Consider the following 20588-nt stretch of genomic DNA (forward strand, 5'->3'; position numbering starts at 1 on the left):
TTCCATGAAGTACAGTACTCAATACACAATTCCGTCTCCAAGAGACAATGACCTGTTCCGTGGCTTTGTATCTCTGAGGGCCAGGACATTCCAAACGTCTTTCTCTCATTTCCTGGGTCTCCTGACCTGACTTAATAGCGATCTCGCGATTCTCAAAAAGGTGGGGTGGGGGGGGCACAGGCGTAACAGAGGTCTTGTGAGAACGAGAATGGTAAATTAATATGAACAAACAGAAAAAGCTGATATATTGAATACAATTTTTGATATCCTTAAAATATCAGATGAACTAATTGACAATAACATGTTAGAACTTAGAAAAATCTCAATCACAAGGAGAATTGAGGGCTAAAGGCAGATGAGTTGCCAGGAACTAATGGACTAAATGCTGTAGTTTTACAGAATGTGGCTGCAGACATGGTGGACCCATTTGCTGAAAATTTTCAAAACTCCAGAACAGTGCCAGAAGTTTGGAAAACAGCCAATGTAACTGTTTAGTTTAAAAAAGAAGAAAGGCAGAAGGTGGGAAACTACAGACCAGTTAGTTTTAACAGCTATTATTGGTATGATGCTATAGTCAATAATCATAGAGGAAATAGCTATTTATTTTGGTAAGATGAATATTATGAAGCATTCTCAATATGGTTTTATGAAAGGTAAATCATATTTGACAAATTGCTCTTACTTTTGAGGATGTAACAAGTCTTATTGTTAGAGAGTTTCTGTAGATGTGGTGTTTTGCATTTCCAAAGAGTGTTTGACAATGTGTCACATAGTAGACAGGTACATAGATTAAAATCCCATGATATTGGAGAAAGTGTGTTAAAATGGTTTAAAATTTGGCTCTCTCAAACAAAACAATTGGAATAAATAGGCCCTCTTCAGACTGGAAGGAGGAAATCATGGAGTACTACTACTCTTGGCTTTCAATTATTCACTAGGTTAATCAGTGATCTGGAGGAAAGAACAGTATGTAGGCTTTACATATTAGTAAATTATATGAAAATAGATAGGAAAAAGCAGATTGTGGATACTGAGGTTTTGCAAAGGAATATAGATAGATTGAGTGAGGCGGCAACAGGACAGGAAGACCACGAGTGAGTGAAGTACAGAGAAATCTAGATGTTCTAGTGTGCAAGTCACAAGAAGGTAGCAGGCAGTTCAACCACATTTGAATAAAAGAGTCTGAGGAAATTTGGCATGTCACCAAAGACGCTCGTAAATTTCTACACTTGTACTGTGGAGAGCATTCTAACTGACTGCATCACCATCTGGTGTGTGGTGGGGGGCACCGCACGGATTGAAGTAAGCTTTAGAAAATGTACACTGAGATGCAGAGAGTTGTAAACCCAGTCAGCTCCATTATGGGCACTAGCCTCCCCAGCATCCAGGACATCTTCAAGGCAGTGTTGATCATTAGGGACCCTCACCATGCAGGGCATACCCTCTTTTCATTGCTGCCATCTGGGAGGAGGTACAGGAGCCTAAAGGCACACACTCCTGATTCAGGAACAGCTTCTTCTCCTCTGTCATCAGAATTCTAAATGGATATTGAACCCATGAGCACTATGTCACTGCTTTTTTGCACTACTTATTTAATTTAACTGTAATATGTGTGTGTGTATGTGTGTGTATATATATATATTTACCATAATTTACAGTTTTTATTATTATTGTAACTCTTGGTTCGGCTAGCGGCTTTATCTAGGGGATGATGGCCCTTGGCCCAGCCAAACTTGAGAAATTTTGCTTGGGTGGGTGCTGCACGATGTGTCCCCTGTTACAAATCAGTACCATAAAATAACAAACAGTACACAACATGCGATTGAACAATTGAGGTTTATAATTCTTAATTTGACTATATAGTTGGTAAAGAAACAAAAAAAAAGAGCCCCATTCTCATGAAACAGTCTAATACGCAATGTTGGAGCTCACTGATAAAGCCATTTGTCCACCATTGATCTCCCCTGAGCATCGCTGACCTTCGGACCCTCGGTCCAAGTCCACTCTGTCTGGCGGTCTACCAACTCTCTCTGTTTGTGTCTTCTCATCTCTCCCCAGCAAAAGACCGTGAAATCCCTGCTCCCAGACCCACAAGAAAGAACAACAACCCTCTCATTGGATAGCTTCACATTCCAAAGCCCCATTATCTGCAGTCATAACCCAAACATCACTTTAGTGGTGAAACCTTACAGCGCATTACATCATGTATTACAATGCTCTGCTACTGCAAAGCAGAGAATTTCATGACATATGGCAATAATGTTAAGTTTCATTCTGATTCTGATAATGTTCTAAGAGGGATTGACAGGGTCGATGTTTGGATGTTTTGCTTCTTGGATAAGGGGATGTAACTACTAGAAAAATTTCCTTCTTACAGAGGGTGGTGAATCTCTGCATTTCTGTACTGGAAGGTGTTTAAAGCAGGGTCATTGTACATATATTAAGGTGGATAAATATTTGACTGAGGAACAGAGGGGTTTGGAGAAATGGTACAGTAGAGGAGTTGAAGACAGCATAGAGCAGACATTGTTATATTAAATAGTGGGGCAGATTTGAAGTGTCTGATGGCCTACTGCTGCTCCAATATGCTTGTGTTCTTGCGAATAGTCAAGTCAGATCCAAACGTAATACAGACATGCATAAGTGTTGCAGCATGAAATGGAAGTTAGAGGCCATGGTGATGGAAGTGTTTAGGACATTGGAAACTTACCTCTGGGTCAAACTGGATTTCAGCCTTGCAAATGATTGGCTTTGATTGAGAGTTTGTGGTGATCACTGCTGATTTTATTGATTTTGAAAGTAATTGTTAGGCAAAAGGGAGGGGGGAAGTTCCTTTTAAAAGTGTCTTTGTTCAATACTTTTAATTATGTGATTTTGTTGAAAAATTTTAATAAGCCTGGATTTATTTCAATTTTAATTGTTTTTAATTATCTCTGAATACCAGAGACATTTAAAAACTATTAAAATGACAATTTTTACTGCTAATGGAGGGTAGGGCCTTGCATGTCTTCAAAGCTGTGAGGTTTGATTTGGGGTGGGTTTCTTCACTGTGTCACTGCAGGTTCTGCCACTTTTTCATTGTCTTTAGAACCACATTGTATGATGATTTTTAAATTTAAGGAAGTTATGAGCAGGGTAAATGAAAGTGGGTCTATACAAGATGACATGTGGATTGATAGCATTATGATTTTTTTAACCTCAATTGATGTGATAATATGGGATACTCTGTTTATATTATTGAATATCTATCATTGCTACCTCAGATGGATGTGAAAAGATTCCATGGCATGATTTAAAAATGACATCTTCTGCCATTCTGGATAATATTTATTTTTCAACCTACATCATCAAAGCAGATGATCCAGTCATTAATCCCCAGCTTAAAGAAGTAACTAAGGGCGAAAGGTGTTTTTTCCCCCTACTTTTCAAGTTCAGATGTTTAACTTTAGCATGAGTTCAGCATATTGAACATTCAGCACAGCTGAAGTATATGCAATTGATTAGTGTTCACAATATCTAAAATATCTTCTGAAGATTTTCTTGAATTTATGAAATTTGTTTAATATTGTTAATAATGTTCTTCTCATTAATATAGGTCGTTTACATTGTGGAGAAGAAACATTCCAGAGCTGTGACAGGATTCATCAAGCCATTTACTGATAAAAATAGTGATCTTTACAAGGAGTGCATTATATTTTCACCCATTGATCATAGAGTACCTAGAATCTTGGTGCCATTGGAAGATTGTCCAGAAGACTTCCTGGCCAGAGCAGGAGATTATGCCAACATTCTGTTCATTTGTCGGATTGTGGACTGGAAACACGATTGCAATTTTGCATCTGGGTAGGAACAATTTGTTGAAAATGTGTAGCACTTAAGGATTAAAAATGTATTAAGTATTAAATAATTAACACTGTTTTCTATTAGAGTGTCTAAATTATGCCTTTTTAAATTCTGAAATTCAAATATATTTTTGCTCATTTAATTTTGACTAAATTAATATCAAATTATGTTTCATTTTGAAAGAAAATGATTCATTTTCAGGACATGTTAACCAGAAAAAGATGTGCTCCAATCTGTACTTTTTTTTATAGTGGTGCAATTTATTTTAATCATAAAGATTGAATTTTTTGATAATCTTAAATAGTTTTTCCACATTGTACTGTACAGTGCATCATTTTGAGCATTATGTGGTACAATATCTGAAAAATCTGTGAGGGTCAGTAATTTATGAGGATTCGTAAGATTAGAATTTTTTCTGTTTTCGGCTTCTCCTTGCATCTGTTGTGTAACATGCTGAGTAACTTGCTGACATGTGATAGTAGATTGCTGAAAACCAGTGCAGTAATTGAGAACATAAGAAATAGGTGCAAGTGTGACTCATATAGCTCCTTGTGCCTGCTTCACCATGTAATAAAACTGTGGTTTATCTTCTAGCTTAGCACCAGTGCACTGCCCTAACCCTGTACCCCTTGATTCCCAACGTATCTAATAATTGATCAGTCCCTGTCTTAAATATTCTCAGTTCCCACATTTATAGAAGTGCAGTAATGTTTATAAAAACATAGCAATTTCATAACTTGTACCTTCTGGTACCTTTATCTCAAAGCAGGAGTCCAGGGAAATGCTTGTATTTCTATCAACACATTTTCCTTTAAGTTTATAAATTTGCTTTAAGAGTTCAGTATAAACACTGAGCATTTTGAAGTAGGATTTCTGCTCTTTTTGGTTTATCATGACCTATGCATTCTCATTGAAGGCATGACTACAAGATGCAAGTTATTAGATCCTTCAGTCCCGGTGATTTCTGTACTAATAGTAATTTTACATCAGCTAATTGCTTTTGAGTTTTTGTGCTGTTAGTCCTGCATTTTATTGGTATGAATCTATATGATTCACATGCCAAAAGAAGCAAGCATCTGTGAAGTCTGCATTTATGCATCATACAGGGCATCTTCTTGAGTAGGCGAGCATGATAGCCGAATTTGGGAAGGCCCCTTTAAATAATTTACTTACTGGGCTGTCCTTTGGGACACCATCCTCATTCTCATCTGTCTCTTCGATTATTTATGGCCCTTAACCACCTTGGATGGATTTCCAATTTGAAACAAATATTTCTAAGTTTTTTCCCAATTGCCTTCCCGAATCCCAAACGCCCCTTTGATTAAATTACTACCACTACCTGAAGCTGTCCTTACTAAACCTTGCTGTTATTTTGCTGTGAACCTTCGTTGTAATTTATCTGCTTACCAGTTTGATAGCTAATCTCCCATATATCTCCCTCACGTCACCACGGTTTCAAATCCGTGCCCTTTTGAGTTCAAATCTTTAGTCAGTAGTTAATTCAGTGAAATCAGATCTTTTCGTCTTTGTTATTTGAAATAGCAGCAGCAAAAGAAGGTGTTGAATAATCCAAAAAGCCATCAGGTGCCAGGGCCAGAGTCTGGAATGTTTCAGATCGTGTTCACGATAATCTGCATTGGGAGGGAGAACACTGCAGAGGGAGGTTGTGGTACATATTGGTACCAATGACATAGGTAGGAAAAGGGAAGAGATCCTGAAAAAACAGACTACAGGAAGTGAGGAAGGAAGTTGAGAAATAGGACCTCAAAGGTAGTAATCTCGGGATTACTGCCTGTGCCACGTGACAGTGAGAATAGGAATAGAATGAGGTGAAGGGTAAATGCGTGGCTGAGGGAATGGAGCGGGGGCAAGGATTCAGATTTCTGGATCATTGAGACCTCTTTTGGGGAAGGTGTGACCTGTACAAAAAGGACAGGTTGCACTTGAATCCCAGGGGGACCAATATCCTGGTGGAGAGGTTTGCTAAGGCTACTGGGGAAAGTTTAAACTGTTGGGGGGTAGGAACTGAACTGAAGAGACTGGGGAAGAGGGGGTTGGCTCACAAATAGAGAAAGCTTGGAGACAGTGCGAGAGGGAGGATAGGCAGGTGACAGAGAAAGGACATGCTCAGACCGACGGTTTGAGATGTGTCTATTTTAATGCAAGGAGTATCATGAACAAAGTGGGTGAGCTTAGAGCGTGGATCAGTACTTGGGGCTATGATTTTGTGGCCATTACAGAGACTTGGATGGCTCAGACAGGAATGGCTACTTCTGGTTACTTCAAGTACTGGGTTTTAGATATTTCAGAAAGGACAGGGAGGGAGGCAAAAGAGGTGGGGGCGTGGCACTGTTGATCACAGATAGTGTCACAGCTGCAGAAAAGGTGGACGTCATGGAGGGATTGTTTACGGAGTCTCTGGGTGGAGGTTAGGAAGAGGAAGGGGTCAGTAACTCTGCTGTGTGTTTTTTATAGGCTGTCCAATAGTAACAGGGATATCGAGGAACAGATAGGGAAACAGATCCTGGAAAGGTGTAATAATAACAGAGTTGTCGTGGTGGGAGATTTTAATTTCCCCAAATATTGATTGGCATCTCCCTAAAGCAAGGGTTTTAGATGGGGTGGAGTTTGTTAGGTGTGTTCAGGAAGGTTTCTTGACACAGTATGTAGATAAGCCTACAAGAGGAGAGACTGTACTTGATTTGGTATTGGGAAATGAACCTGGTCAGGTGTCAGATGTCTCAGTGGGAGAGCATTTTGGAGATAGTGATCATAATTCTATCTCCTTTACAATAGCATTGGAGAGAGGTAGGAACAGACAGTTAGAAAAGCGTTTAATTGGAGTAAGGGGAATTACGAGGCTATCGGGTAAGAACTTGGAAGCTTAAATTGGGTACTGATGTTCTCAGGGAAGGTACGGAAGAGATGTGGCAAATGTTCAGAGGATATTTGTGTAGAGTTTTGTATAGGTATGTTCCAGTGAGACAGGGAAGTTATGGTAGGCTACAGGAACTGTGGTGTACAAAGGAAGCTTAAGAAGGAAATTAGGAGAGCCAGAAGGGGCCATGAGAAGGCTTTAGTGGGCAGGATTAAGGAAAACCCCAAGGGAATCTACAAGTATGTGAAGAGCAAGAGGGTAAGACATGAAAGAATAGGAACTATCAAGTGTGAGAGTGGGAAAATGTGTATGGAACCGGAGGAAATAGCAGAGGTATTTAATGAATACTTTACTTCAGTATTCACTATGGAAAAGGATTTTGGTGATCGTAATGATGACTTGCAGCGGACTGTAAAGCTTGAGCATGTAGACATTAAGATAGATGATGTGCTGGAGCTTTTGGAAAGCATCAAGTTGGATAAGTCGCCGGGACCGGATGAGGCTATTGTGGGACGCGAGGGAGGAGATTGCTGAGCCTCAGGTGATGATCTTTGCATCATCAATGGGGATAGGAGAGGTTCTGGAGGATTGGAGGGTTGCGGATGTTGTTCCCTTATTCAAGAAAGGGAGTAGAGATAGCCTATGAAATTATAGACCAGTGAGTCAGTGGTTGGTAATTTGATGAAGAAGCGGAGAGGCAGGATTTATGAACATTTGGAGAGGTATAATATGATTAGGAATAGTCAGAATGGGTTTGTGAAAAGCAGGTCAGAATTTTTTGAGGATGAGAGTAAACACATTGATGAAGGTAGAGCAGTAGATGTAGTGTATATGGATTTCAGCAAGGCATTTGATAATGTATCCCATGCAAGGCTTATTGAGAAGTTAAGGAGGCATGGGATCCAAGGGGACATTGCTTTGTAGATCCAGAACTGGCTTGCTCACAGTGGTTGTAGACAGGTCACATTCTGCATGGAGGTTGGTGACCAGTGGTGTGCCTCAGGGATCTGTTCTGGGACCCTTACTCTTTTTGATTTTTATAAATGACCTGGCTGAAGAAGTGGAGTGAAGGTTTAGTAAGTTTGCTGATGACAAAGGTTGGGGGTGTTATGGATCGTGTAGAGGGCTGTCAGAGGTTACAGCAGGACATTGATAAGATGCAATACTGGGCTGGGAAGTGACAGATGGAGTTAAACCCAGATAAGTGTGAAGTGGTTGTGTGCAGGGTGACTCTGTGGTTAAGAAGGCATACAGTGTATTGGCCTTCATTAATCGTGGAATTGAATTTAGGATCCAAGAGGTAATGTTGCAGCTATATAGGACCCTGGTCAGACCCCACTTGGAGTACTGTGCTCAGTTCTGGTCTCCTCACTACAGGAAGGATGTGCAAGCCACATAAAAGGTGCAGAGGAGATTTACAAGGATGTTGCCTGGATTGGGGAGCATGCCTTATGAAAGCAGGTTGCGTGAACTCAGCCTTTTGTCCTTGGAGCGACAGAGGATGAGGGTTGACCTGACAGAGATGTATAAGATGATGAGAGGCATTGATCGTGTGGAGAGTCAGAGGCTTTTTCCCAGGGCTGAAATGTCTGCCACAAGGGGGCACAGGTTTAAGATGCTTGGGAGTAGGTACAGAGGAGATGTCAGGGGTAAGTTTTTTTATGCAGAGAGTGATGACTGCGTGGAATGGGCTTCTGGCAACAGTGGTGGAGGCGGATACGATAGGGTCTTTTAAGAGACTTTTGGATAGGTACATGGAGCTTGGAAAATTATAGGGCTATGGGTAGGCCTAGTAATTTCTAAGGTAGGGACATGTTCGGCACAATTTTATGGGCCAAAGGGCCTGTATTGTGCTGTAGGTTTTTTATGTTTCTAGATGTAATTGTACAGTGCTGCAAATACATGCCTCAATAAGATATTTTATTAATGTTTTTATATCAAAGTTCACTGTGCCACCAGAATTGTAGGACAACTTTGTCACAATATTATTTAGAGGATTAGACCACAGGTAATACGTTAATAAATATTTTCCTCAGTGAGTTGGTTTATTGTCATCACTCTTACTGAAGTACGGAGAAAAACTTGTCTTGCACGCTGTTCATGCAGATCAATTCATAACAACAGTGCATTAAAGTAGTACAAGGTAGTAAAAGCAGAGTGCATAAAAATTAGTTGTGAACTGCTGCCTTGAAAATCTACAGACCTAAAGCTCCATAGTAGGTTGGAAATTTCAGCCTTTTAGGCCAGTGAAGACAAAGAAATTGTAATTTATAAATATATAGTAATATTTATGTTTTATATATATATGTAGAGAGAGAGAGAGAGATTTAGATTAGATCTATATCGGAAAACATATATATAAATATAGATTTTTAGATTTAGAATGTAGAAGAAGCACATTCACTTGTAGCATTTGGAAGGGAGCTGTGTACGTACTTGAAAACATTAGATCGTAGGACTATGCAGAGAGTGTGTAGGAATGGGATTAGCTGGATTGGCACTGGTATGGGCTCATTGGGCCAAATGCCCTTCTTTCATATTTGTCTTTCAAAGGGCATGCTGATGTCACACATAATCAAATGTTACTTTGAATATCATGGAGCACTGAAGTCTTTCAGGAAAGTGGTTCTTTTGTCTATGTTTGGACAAAGACTATGGTGAAGTCTTAGAATAGTTGCACTTGTGAACCAAAAGAGTTCATTGGTAAGTAGATTTTTGGTGGGTAGTGTGATTTAGGAACACCTTCCATCATTTTGCTGATGATTAAAGGTGGACAGTATTTTCTGAATTTAGTGAATAGGACATATGTTTCATTTTACTGAAGCGATAGCAGTGTTATATCAGTACTGAAATGGAACATTTGGCTTGAGCATGGCAACATCGGTCTTCAGACTAAACCTTTAATAGAATGTGATGTAGCCAGGTATCTTCAATCATTAGTTGCACACTGTTTTTGCCTGAATTTTGGAGTGAATTGAATTGACAAAAAATTGGCTTCCCTGATGGTTCAGATCTTAGGGGGAAGCAAAATAGTCACCCATTTAGTATTTCTGAAGGAAGATGGTTGTAATTACTTCAGTTGACTGCACTAATTTCTATTTCTGCCATCACCAATGATAGAATGTCCAAAGAACTTCCTTCTTTCCTTTCAGATGTTGAATGCTCCACAATCTTGGTATGGCAAGGCTGCAGGTCTCTGCTGTAATTTTGAGATACAGTCTTCTACTTTGGCCTTGATAGTTCGGCATCTTTTTTCTGATGCTTATATTTATATTTTCCAGCAAGGACATAAAAATACAAAGTTGGAGAAGATCATGTGGCTCTGCCTTTCCAAAGGATCGTGGCTGATCATCTTTGCTTTCCTGCCTGAGTCTCTATTTCTTGCTTCCTTTAGGATAAAAATATCTATCAGTCTTAGACTTGACTTTGATTAGCAAAATATCCATAACTTGCTGTGCAAAAAAAAATTTCCACAGATTAAGAACTCTTTAGCTGAAGAAATTCCTCCTATCAGTCTTTATTGTCTCTTATGGGACTAGATCTAGAGAAGAGAAATCCCCTCTAACCATCCACCATCTACACTTTTGTGTTTCTCAGAACCTTACATTTTAGTTATATCATTTCTCCAAATCCCTATCCTCTTCTACTTTCATTGGAGATAAACTCTTTTATCTCAATAATCAACCAGTAAATTCTTAATTAGTTTATCTGGCACCTCTACGCTCATCAGTAAGCCAAAGTTTGTCCCCTGATTTGATGGTAATAGTAGTGTTGTTATGCAAGCCAAAGGTTTGCTTGCTTTTGTGATGGTGTTGCATTTACTCAAATTTTAAGTTGTGGATCCTTTTAAAATTTGTCCTCTTTGTCAGAGTGGCAGTAATGCATAGTGCAATGTAGAATTTAATCTTGTAAAAACTAGGCCGCATCTCTTGGGATGCTGTTCTCTATTGTTGCTATCATAGGCAGATCCGTTTGTGTCAGTACAGTGATATGGCTATAAATGGCAAGACAGAGACTCTGACAACTACGCCCATCAGAAATTTTGCCACTTCAATGAGTGACAATGCAATTGAGCTACATTTAGTGACAGATCTTGAAGTCCTCCATCCTATTTCTCTGCAGTGCTTCTTCCAAATGATATTCAGTATGTTGAAGCATTAACTCATCTGCTAAGGGTTGGTGACCAGCAACAGGATTCCTCACTTGTGGTAATCTAATTCCATGAGTAGTCATGGTGTCTAAAGTTGATAATAATGGACCAATCAAGCCTGTTTCTCATTTTCCTGCATTCATTATAGATGAGTTCTTCTGGTGGGATTGAATGTATGCACATAGGAATGTGATAGAGAAGTTGTGATTATCAACTGGAAGTGATGCTGTTGAGTGTGCAGATGCTTGCCTAGTCTGTGAAATTGTTTGCCCAATTTAAGCAGTTTTCAAACATTGTATGTCTGAATCCTGTGTGCAGATCAGTTCTGGGCAGTCCACCTCATTATAAGTTATTGTACGTTAGCAAAGTGACTTCAAAAACCGAATAGACCAACTTGTCATCCTTTCCTTATTGATATGTGTGAACAAAATAGTTATTGCTGCTGGTATTCATTTTTCTATTCAAAATTATCTAATTAGTCAAATCAAAATCTTTCTCTGTTTATTGATCTACAATATGTTGTGATTCACCAGCAAAGCATACCTAAAATTTGTACCCTCATGTTGAACCCTGCTTGGCTTTGCCTATCTCCAGCTCTCTAGCTTCCAAAAGCAATTTTTCCAATCATGACTTTGTATAAGTCGCTTTAAAAAAGAGTAAATAGCACCTATAATTATAAACACAAGTGATTCTGCAGATGCTGGGAATCCTGAGCAACACACACAAAGTGCTGGAGGAACTTAGCAAGTCAGGCAGCATCAATGGAATAAAAAGTTGACATTTTGCGCCAAGACCCTTCATCTGTACCCTATAATTGTTATGGAACATGAGCATATTTGGTTTTCTTGCCTTAACCTTTAGTCCCTTTCTGAATTTCTCCATCTTACTTCCCTTGAGATCTCAATATTCATTGCAGTGGTTCAGTGCTCAACTTAACTGAAAAACATACAATGTATATTTTTTGTGTTTGCAGTCAATGTTATTAAATCTAATTGGTGCTGCATTATTTGATACAATTTAGTCTTTAGACAGAATTTAAAATCAGTTTGGCAGGTCTTAGTGGCAAATCTGTTAAGGATTAAAAATGGCTTGGAAATAACATATAAAATGTCAAAGTTCTTCACAAATTTAGTTGTAATATGTTTCTCTGTAATAGGCATTTGACCAGAAGTCTGGGACAAGCTGGTGAAATTGAACCTGAAACTGAAGGCATCCTTATAGAATATGATGTGGATTTCTCGGATTTCTCTGCTGAAGTTCTGGAATGTCTACCAAAATCTCGACCATGGACAATCCCAAGTGAAGAACTTAGAGACCGTAAAGATTTACGGTGAATGTTTGTTCAAATAAATTTTAACTTTGTATTTAGTTAGTTAATCCATGCTTAGATTTATGCATTCTGTTAGAGAATGAAGCTAGAGTTAGATGTTTGGACATCCCTGGAAGAAATTTATTTGGTATATTTGCTTATTATTGTTACATGTACCAAGGTTCAGTGAAAAACAGATATTTCAAATTGTTCATATGGATCATAAGAACATAAGAAATAGGAGCAGGAGAAGGCCATCCGGCCCATTGAGCCTGCCCCGCCATTCAATAAGATCATGGTTCTGTCTGTAAACTCAGCTCCATCTACCTGCCTTTTCCCCATAACCCTTAATTCCCTTACTATGGAAAAACCTATCTAACTGTTTCTTAAATATATTTAGTGAGGGAGCCTCAACTGCTTCCCTGGGCAGAGAATTCCACAGATTCGCTACTCTCTGGGAAAAACAGTTTCTCCTCATCTCTGTCCCAAGTCTTCTCCCCTGAATCTTGAGGCGATGTCCCTTAGTTCTAGTCTCACCTACTTTACTTTATTGTCACCAAACAATTGATACCAGAGCGTGCAATTATTACAGTGATATTTGATTCTATGCTTCGTGCTCCCTGAAGTACAAATCGAATGGAAACAACTTTCCTACTTCTATCCTATCTATCCCTTTCAAAATTTTGTATGTTGCTATAAGATCTCCTCTCATTCTTCTGAACTCCAGAGAGTATAGTCCCAGGCAACTCAATCTCTCCTCAGAGGTTAACTCCTTCAGCCCTGGAATCAACCTAGTGAACCTCCTCTGCACTGCCTCCAAAGTATATCCTTCCTCAAGTATGGAGACCAGAAGTGGACACTGTACTCCAGGTGCTGCCTCACCAGTACGCTGTGTAGTTGCAGCATGACCTCCCTGCTCTTGAACTCAATCCCTCTAGCAATGAAGACCAACATTCTGTTGCCTCCTTAATAACCTGTGCACTTGCAGCCAACTTTTTGCGATTCATGCACAAGTACTCCCAAGTCCCTCTGCACAACAGCATGCTGCAATCTTTCACCATTTAAATAATAATCTGCTATTCTATTATTCTTTCCAAAGTGCATGATCTTGCATTTACCAATGTTGTTTTCCATCCGCCAGACCTTGGCCCACTCAACTAACCTATCTGTATCTCTCTGCAGACTCTCCACATCCTCTGTACAGTTTGTTTTTCCACTCAGTTTAGTGTCATCAGCAAATTTTGCTGTGCTACACTCAGTCCCCTCTTCCAAATCATCAATGTAAATGGTAAACAGCTGCGGGCCCAGCACCGACCCCTGCGGCACCCCACTCACCACTGACTGCCAACTGGAGAAACACCCATATATACCAACTTTCTGCCTTCTATTGGTTAACCAATCCGGTATCCATGTCAATACACTTCCTCCAACTCCATGTATCCATATCTTATTTATAAGTCTCTTTCATGGCACCTTATCGAACGCCTTCTGGAAATCCAAGTATACGACATCCACCTGTTCCCCCTCCCCCCCCCCCATCCACTGCACTTATTATGTCTTCAAAGAATTCCAGTAAGTTTGTCAAACAGGACCTGCCCTTTCTGACTCCATGCTGTCTGTCTAATGGACCCACTCCTTTCTAAATGCTTTGCTATTTCTTCCTTAATGACAGCTTCGAGCATTTTCCGGACTACAGATGTTAAGCTAACTGGCCTATAGTTGCCTGTCTTTTGCCGACATCCTTTCTTAAAAAGTGGCGTGGCATTTGCTGTCTTCCAATCTGCCGGAACCTGCCCAGAGTCTAGAGAGTTTTGATAGATGATTACCAACGTGTGTGCTATAATCTCCGCCAATTCCTTCAGCATCCTGGGATGCACCCCATCAGGACCAGGGGACTTATCTATCTTGAGGCCCTCTAGTTTGCTCATCATTATCTCTTTAGTGACAGTGATTTGATTGAGATCCTCACCTCCCATTTCATCCATAACATCCTTCTTTGTCATAGTAGATGTGTCCTCCACCATGAAGACAGATACAAAATAGTCATTCAGTGCCTCAGCCATTTCCTTATCACCTAATATCAATTTCCCCTTTTCGTCTTCCAAGGGACCTACGTTGATTTTAGCCACCCTCTTCCACTTTATATATTTATAAAAACTTTTTGCTATCTGTTTTTATATTTTGTGCTAATTTACCTTCATACTCTATCTTCCCTTATTTCTTGTTTAGTTGTTCTCTGTTGTTTTTTAAAGTTTTCCCAATCTTCCAGTCTCCCACTACTCTTTGCGACTTTGTATACACGAGCTTTTAATTTGATACTATCTTTTATTTCTTTAGTTATCCAAGGCTGGCTCTCCCCACTCTTACTGTCCTTACTTTTGACTGGAATATACTTTTGTAGAGCACTGTGAGAAATCTCTTTGAAAGTATTCCACCGTTCCTCAACTGTCCTACCAAATAGCCTGTGCTCCCAATCCACGTTAGCCAACACCTCCCTCATACATTTGTAGTCTCCCTTGTTCAAGCATAATACACTAATTTTAGATCTAACTATTTCATCCTCTATCTGAAAGTGAAATTCAGTCATACTATGATCACTCTTTCCAAGAGGATCCCTGACTTACAAGACCATTAATCTTACCTATCTCATTGTACAGGACTAGATCTAAGGTGGTATTTTCCCTTGTAGCTTCACTAACATGCTGCTCAAGAAAGCCATCAGGGATGCATTCTATGAAGTCCTGCTCAAGACTTCCTTAACCAACCTGATTCATCCAATCTAAGTGGAATTTAAAATCCCCCATGTCAACTGCTGTTCTGTTCTTATAGGCCTCAGTTATTTCTTGGTTAATTGCCTCTGCCACTGCAATATTTTTATTAGGTGACCTGTAGACAACACCCACTAGTGGATTTTTTTCCCTGGACTCAACATTCTGCTCTGTAGGTCTTATATCCTGATCTCATCTCTAATCAAGAGCGCCACTCCACCTCCTTTGCCTTCCTGCCTACCTTTCCATATTACCTGATACCCTTGGATATTTAATTCCCAGCCATCTCCACCTTGCAACCAGGTTTCTGTAATGGCCACTAAATCCATACGCCTTGGAACTGATCTGTGCCACAAGTTCACTAACCTTGTTTCTAATACTACGGGCATTTAGATAAAATGCCCTTAAACTCATTGTCCCTTTAGAATCTAGAGATCTATGCGATTTTTGCTTTTTACTTGATTTTTACTTTTATGCACTCTACTCTTACTTTTTTCTTCACTAACTCTCACTTTGGTCTCTGCATCACTTCCCTTTTCTATTCTGTGTGGGTTCCCATCCCCCTGCCATATTATTTTAAAGCCTCCCCAACAGCACTAGCGAACAATCTCCCTAGGACTGATCCTGGCCCTGCGCAGGTGTAGACCGTCGGGATGAGACTAGTCCCACCTCCCCCAGAAGTGGGTCCAATGCCCCAAGAATCTGACACCCTCCTTCCTGCACCACCGCTCGTCACATATTCACTCTAGCTATCCTGTTAATCCAACTCTGGCTAGCACATGGCACCTGTAATAATCCCGAAATGATTACCTTTGAAGTCCTATTCTTTAATTTACCTCCTAGCTCCCTAAATTCAGCTTGTCGGACCTCAACCTGCTTTCTTCCTATAATTCTTCCTGTAATGTCATTCATTACAGCAGTGCAGTGAGGTAGCATAAGGTAAAACTTCGACAGAATGCAGAATCATGAGATTATAGATTGGTTCCGGAGGACTGGAAATGTGCCTAAACCTGAAATTATAAATTTCTCTCATTTCTCTCCTGTCCTCCCTCCAAGCTCTCTTCGAGCTTACCATAACTACAAAATCTACCTCCTGCTCCCTTTCCCTTAACTGTATTAAACTGCGGCCCATATTTGCTGACATTGTTAAAGGTTACCTTTCGTCAGGCTCTTTTAAATCTATACTAACCATCTTCCTCCGTAAACAAATTTAGAAGCCACCCCTCCTGCTCAAAACCTTGCAAACCACTGGCCCTTGTCTCAAAATGTTTAAAATCATTTAACCAAAATTCAGTCACAAAATGTGTAAAGTGATTGTAACCAAAGGCTTTCGCAACCATCGTTCTTTGTTACTGTGCTTTTAAACAAATGGAAGCATCCTATACTGATTACCCTCAGTGGCCACTTGTTAGGTACACCGGCAAATATCTGATCAGCCTATCAAGTTACAGTAACTCAATGCATAAAAACATTCTGACATAGTCAAGTGGGTCAGTTGTTGCTCAGACCAAACGTCAGAATGGGGAAACATAGAAAACCTGGGGTGCAATACAGGCCTTTCGACCCACAAAGTTGTGCCGAACATGTCCCTACCTCAGAAACTATTAGGTTTACCTATAGCCCTCTATTTTTCTAAGCTCCATGTACCGATCTAAAAGCCTCTTAAAAGACCCTATCGGATCTGCTTCCACCACTATTGCCAACAGCCCATTCCACGCACTCACCACTCTGAATAAAAAAAACTTACACCTGACATCTCCTCTGTACCTACTCTCCAGCACCTTAAACCTTGTCCTCTTGTGGAAACCATCTCAGCCCTGTGAAAAAGCCTCTGACTGTCCACACGATCAATGCCTCTCATCATCTTGTACACCTCTATCGGGTCACCTCTCATCCTCCTTCGCTCCAAGGAGAAAAGGCAGAGTTCACTCAACCTATTCTCAAAAGGCATGCTCCCCAATCCAGGCAACATCCTTGTAAATCTCCTCTGCACCCTTTCTGTGGCTTGCACGTCCTTCCTTTAGTGAGGAGACCAAAACTGAGCACAGTACTGCAAGTGGTGTCTGACCAGGGTCCTATATAGCTGCAACATTACCTCTTGGCTCCTAAGTTAATTGTCACGATTGATGAAGGCTAATACACATACGCCTTCTTAACCATAGAGTCAATCTGCGCAGCTGCTTTGAGTGTCCTGTGGACTCGGACCCCAAGATCCCTCTGATCCTCCACACTGTCAAGAGTCTTACTATTAATGCTATATTCTGCCACCATATTTGACCTACCAAAATGAACCAGTGCACACTTAGCTGGGTTGAACTCCATCTGTCACTTCTCAGCCCAGTTTTGCATCCTATCAATGTCCTGCTGTAACCTCTGACAGCCCTCCACACTATCCACAACACCTCCAACCTTTGTGTCATCAGCAAATTTACTAATCCATCCCTCCTCTTCCTCATCTAGGTCATTTATAAAAATCACAAAGAGTAAGGGTCCCAGAACAGATCCCTGAGGCACACCACTGGTCACTGACCTCCATGCAGAATGTGACCTGTCTACAACCACTCTTTGCCTTCGGTGGCCAGTTCTGGATCCACAAAGCAATGTCCCGTTGCATGCCTCCTTAATTTCTCAATAAGCCTTACATGGGGGTACCTTATCAAATGCCTTGCTGAAATCCATATACACTACATCTACTGCTCTTCTTTCATCAATGTGTTTAGTCATATCCTCAAAAAATTCAATCAGGCTCATAAGGCACAACCTGCCCTTGACAAAGCCATGCTGACTATTCCTAATCATATTATACCCCTCCAAATGTTCATAAATCCTGCCTCTCAAGATCTTCTCCATCAACTTACCAACCACTGAGGTAAGACTCACTGGTCTGTAATTTCCTGGGCTATCTCTACTCCCTTTCTTGAATAAGGGAACAACATCTGCAACCCTCCAATCCTCCGGAACCTCTCCTGTCCCCATTGATGATGCAAAGATCATCGCCTGAGGCTCAGCAATCTCCTCCCTCGCATCCCACAATAGCCTCCTCCGGTCCCGGCGACTTATCCTACTTGATGCTTCCCAAAAGCTCCAGCACATCCTCTTTCTTAATATCTACATGCTCAAGCTTTTCAGTCTGCTGTCAGTCATTACTACAATCACTAAGATCCTTTCCCATAGAGAATACTGAAGTAAAGTATTCATTAAGTACCTCTGCTATTTCCTCCGGTTCCATACACACTTTCCCATTGTCACATTTGATAAGTCCTATTCTTTCATGTCTTATCCTCTTGCTCTTCACATACTTGTAGAATGCCTTGGGGTTTTCCTTAATCCTGCCTGCCAAAGCTTTCTCATGGCCCCTTCTGGCTCTTCTAATTTTCTTCGTAAGCTCCTTCCTAGTAGCCTTATAATCTTCTAGATCTCTAACATTACCTAGCTCTCTAAACCTTCTGTAAGCTTTTCTTCTTGACTAGATTTGTTACAGCCTTTGTACACCACGGTTCCTGTACTCTACCATAACTTCCCTGTCTCATTGGAATGTACCTATACAGAACTCTACACAAATATCCTCTGAATATTTGCCACATTTCTTCTATACTTTTCCCTGAGAACATCTGTTTCCAATTTAAGCCTCCAATTTCCTGCCTGATAGCCTTATAATACCTTCTACTCCAATTAAATGCTTTTCTAACTTGTCTGTGCCTATCTCTCTCCAATGCTATTGTAAAGGAGATAAGTATTATGATCACTATCTCCAAAATGCTCTCCTACTGAGGGATCTTACACATGACCAGGTTCATTTCCCAATACCAAATCAAGTACAGCCTCTCCTCTTGTAGGCTTATCTACATACTGTGTGAAGAAACCTTCCTGAACACACCTAATGAACTCCACCCCATCTAAACCCCTTGCTCGAGGGAGATGCCAATTAATATTTGGGAAATTAAAATCTCCCATCATGACAACTCTGTTATTATTACACCTTTCCAGGATCTGTTTCTTTATCTGTTCTTCAATCTGATTAACAGTGCCACGACCCACCTCTTTTGCCTCCCTCCTTGTCGTTTCTGAAACATCTAAAACTGGGCACTTGAAGTAATCATTCCTGTCCCTGAGCCATCCAAGTGTCTTCAATGGCCAACATATCATAGCTCCAAGTACTGATCTACGCTCTAAGCTCATCTGCTTTGTTCACACCACTCCTTGCATTAAAATAGACACATTTCAAGCCTTGGGTCTGAGTGCGTCCCTTCTCTATCACCTGCCTATCCTCCTCGCACTTTCTACAAGCTTTCTCTATTTGTGAGCTAACCTCCTCTTCCCCAGTCTCCTCAGTTCGGTTCCCACCCCCACAACAATTCTCCTTTAAACTCTCCCCAGTAGCCTTAGCAAACCTCCCCTCCAGGATATTGGTCCCCCTGGGATTCAAGTGCAACCCGTCCTTTTTGTATAGGTCACACCTGCCCCAAAAGAGGTCCCAGTGATCCAGAAATCTGAATCTCTGCTCCCTGCTCCTATCCCTCAGCCATGTATTTATCCTCCACCTCATTCTGTTCCTATACTCACTGTCGCGTGGCACAGGTAGTCTTTTTTCAGGACCTCTCCCCTTTTCCTACCTATGTCATTGGTACCAATATGTACCACGACTTCTAGCTGTTCTCCCTCCCACTGCAGGATATCGTGGATGTGATCTGAAACATCCCAGACCCTGGCACCTGGGAGGCAAGCTACCATCCGAGTTTCTTTCCTGTGTCCACAGAATCATCCATCTGACCCCCTAACTATAGAATCCCTTATCACTATTGCTGCCTTTTTCCCTTCCCTATCCTCTGAACCACAGGGCCAGACTCCGTGCCAGAGGCAAGGCCACTGCCACTTCCCACAGGTATGCTGACCTCCCCAACAGTACTCAAACAGGAGTACTTATTGTCAAGGGGTACAGCCACAGGGGTTCTCTCTAGTACTGACTCTTCCCCTTCCCCCTCCTGACTGTGACCCACTTGTCTGTCTCCCGTGGCCCTGGTGTGACCACCTGCCTATGACTCCTCTCTATCACTTCCACGCTCTCCCTGACTAGGCATCTCCAGTTCCCTAACTCGGTCCCTCAGGAGCTGCAGCTCAACACATCTGGTGCAGATATGGCCGTCCAGGAAGCTGGGAGGCTCCAGGACCCCCCACATCTGACACCGAGCACAGAAAACTGGCCTCACACACATATTTCCTACTTCGCCTCGCCCCGTTACCGCTAAGCCAGTTGAGCCAAAGCCCTAACACTCTGCTGCCTCTCAGTCCACTGCCCACTGGATATGACGGTCTTCTTTTTAAACCTTTCATGCTCAACTGGCTGACGTCACGTGCCTGCACAGTCTTGCCTCTCTTTAACACGAGTAGTAAAAATCTCCCTTTGCTCCGAAAAATCAGCAGCTCACTCACAGTCTTCTTGCTCTGAATTAAAAACCGTTGAAGGTTCCTTGCCTTCGGAAACCTTTCGCGTTCAACTGGCTAACGTTACGCGCCTGCGCAGTCTTGCCTCTCTTTAACCTGAGTGGTAAAAAACTCCCTTCGCTCCGAAAAATCAGCAGTTCACTCGCAGCCTTCTTGCTCCGAACTTTGAAGAATTGTGATCTAAGTGACTTTGTGGAA

General features: G+C 41.1%; 1 protein-coding gene across 1 annotated transcript in view; it reads left to right on the forward strand.

The window, feature by feature from the left end:
• Positions 1 to 20588, forward strand: part of dis3l2 (DIS3 like 3'-5' exoribonuclease 2) — a 307738-nt gene that overhangs the window by 97634 nt on the left and 189516 nt on the right. The window contains exons 8-9 of the mRNA XM_059945389.1: positions 3596 to 3843; positions 12028 to 12201. Coding sequence (XP_059801372.1) covers positions 3596 to 3843; positions 12028 to 12201 — 422 coding nt within the window. The remainder of the gene's footprint in view (positions 1 to 3595; positions 3844 to 12027; positions 12202 to 20588) is intronic.

Source organism: Hypanus sabinus, chromosome 2 (assembly GCF_030144855.1).
Source record: "Hypanus sabinus isolate sHypSab1 chromosome 2, sHypSab1.hap1, whole genome shotgun sequence".
Lineage (NCBI taxonomy): Eukaryota > Metazoa > Chordata > Chondrichthyes > Myliobatiformes > Dasyatidae > Hypanus > Hypanus sabinus.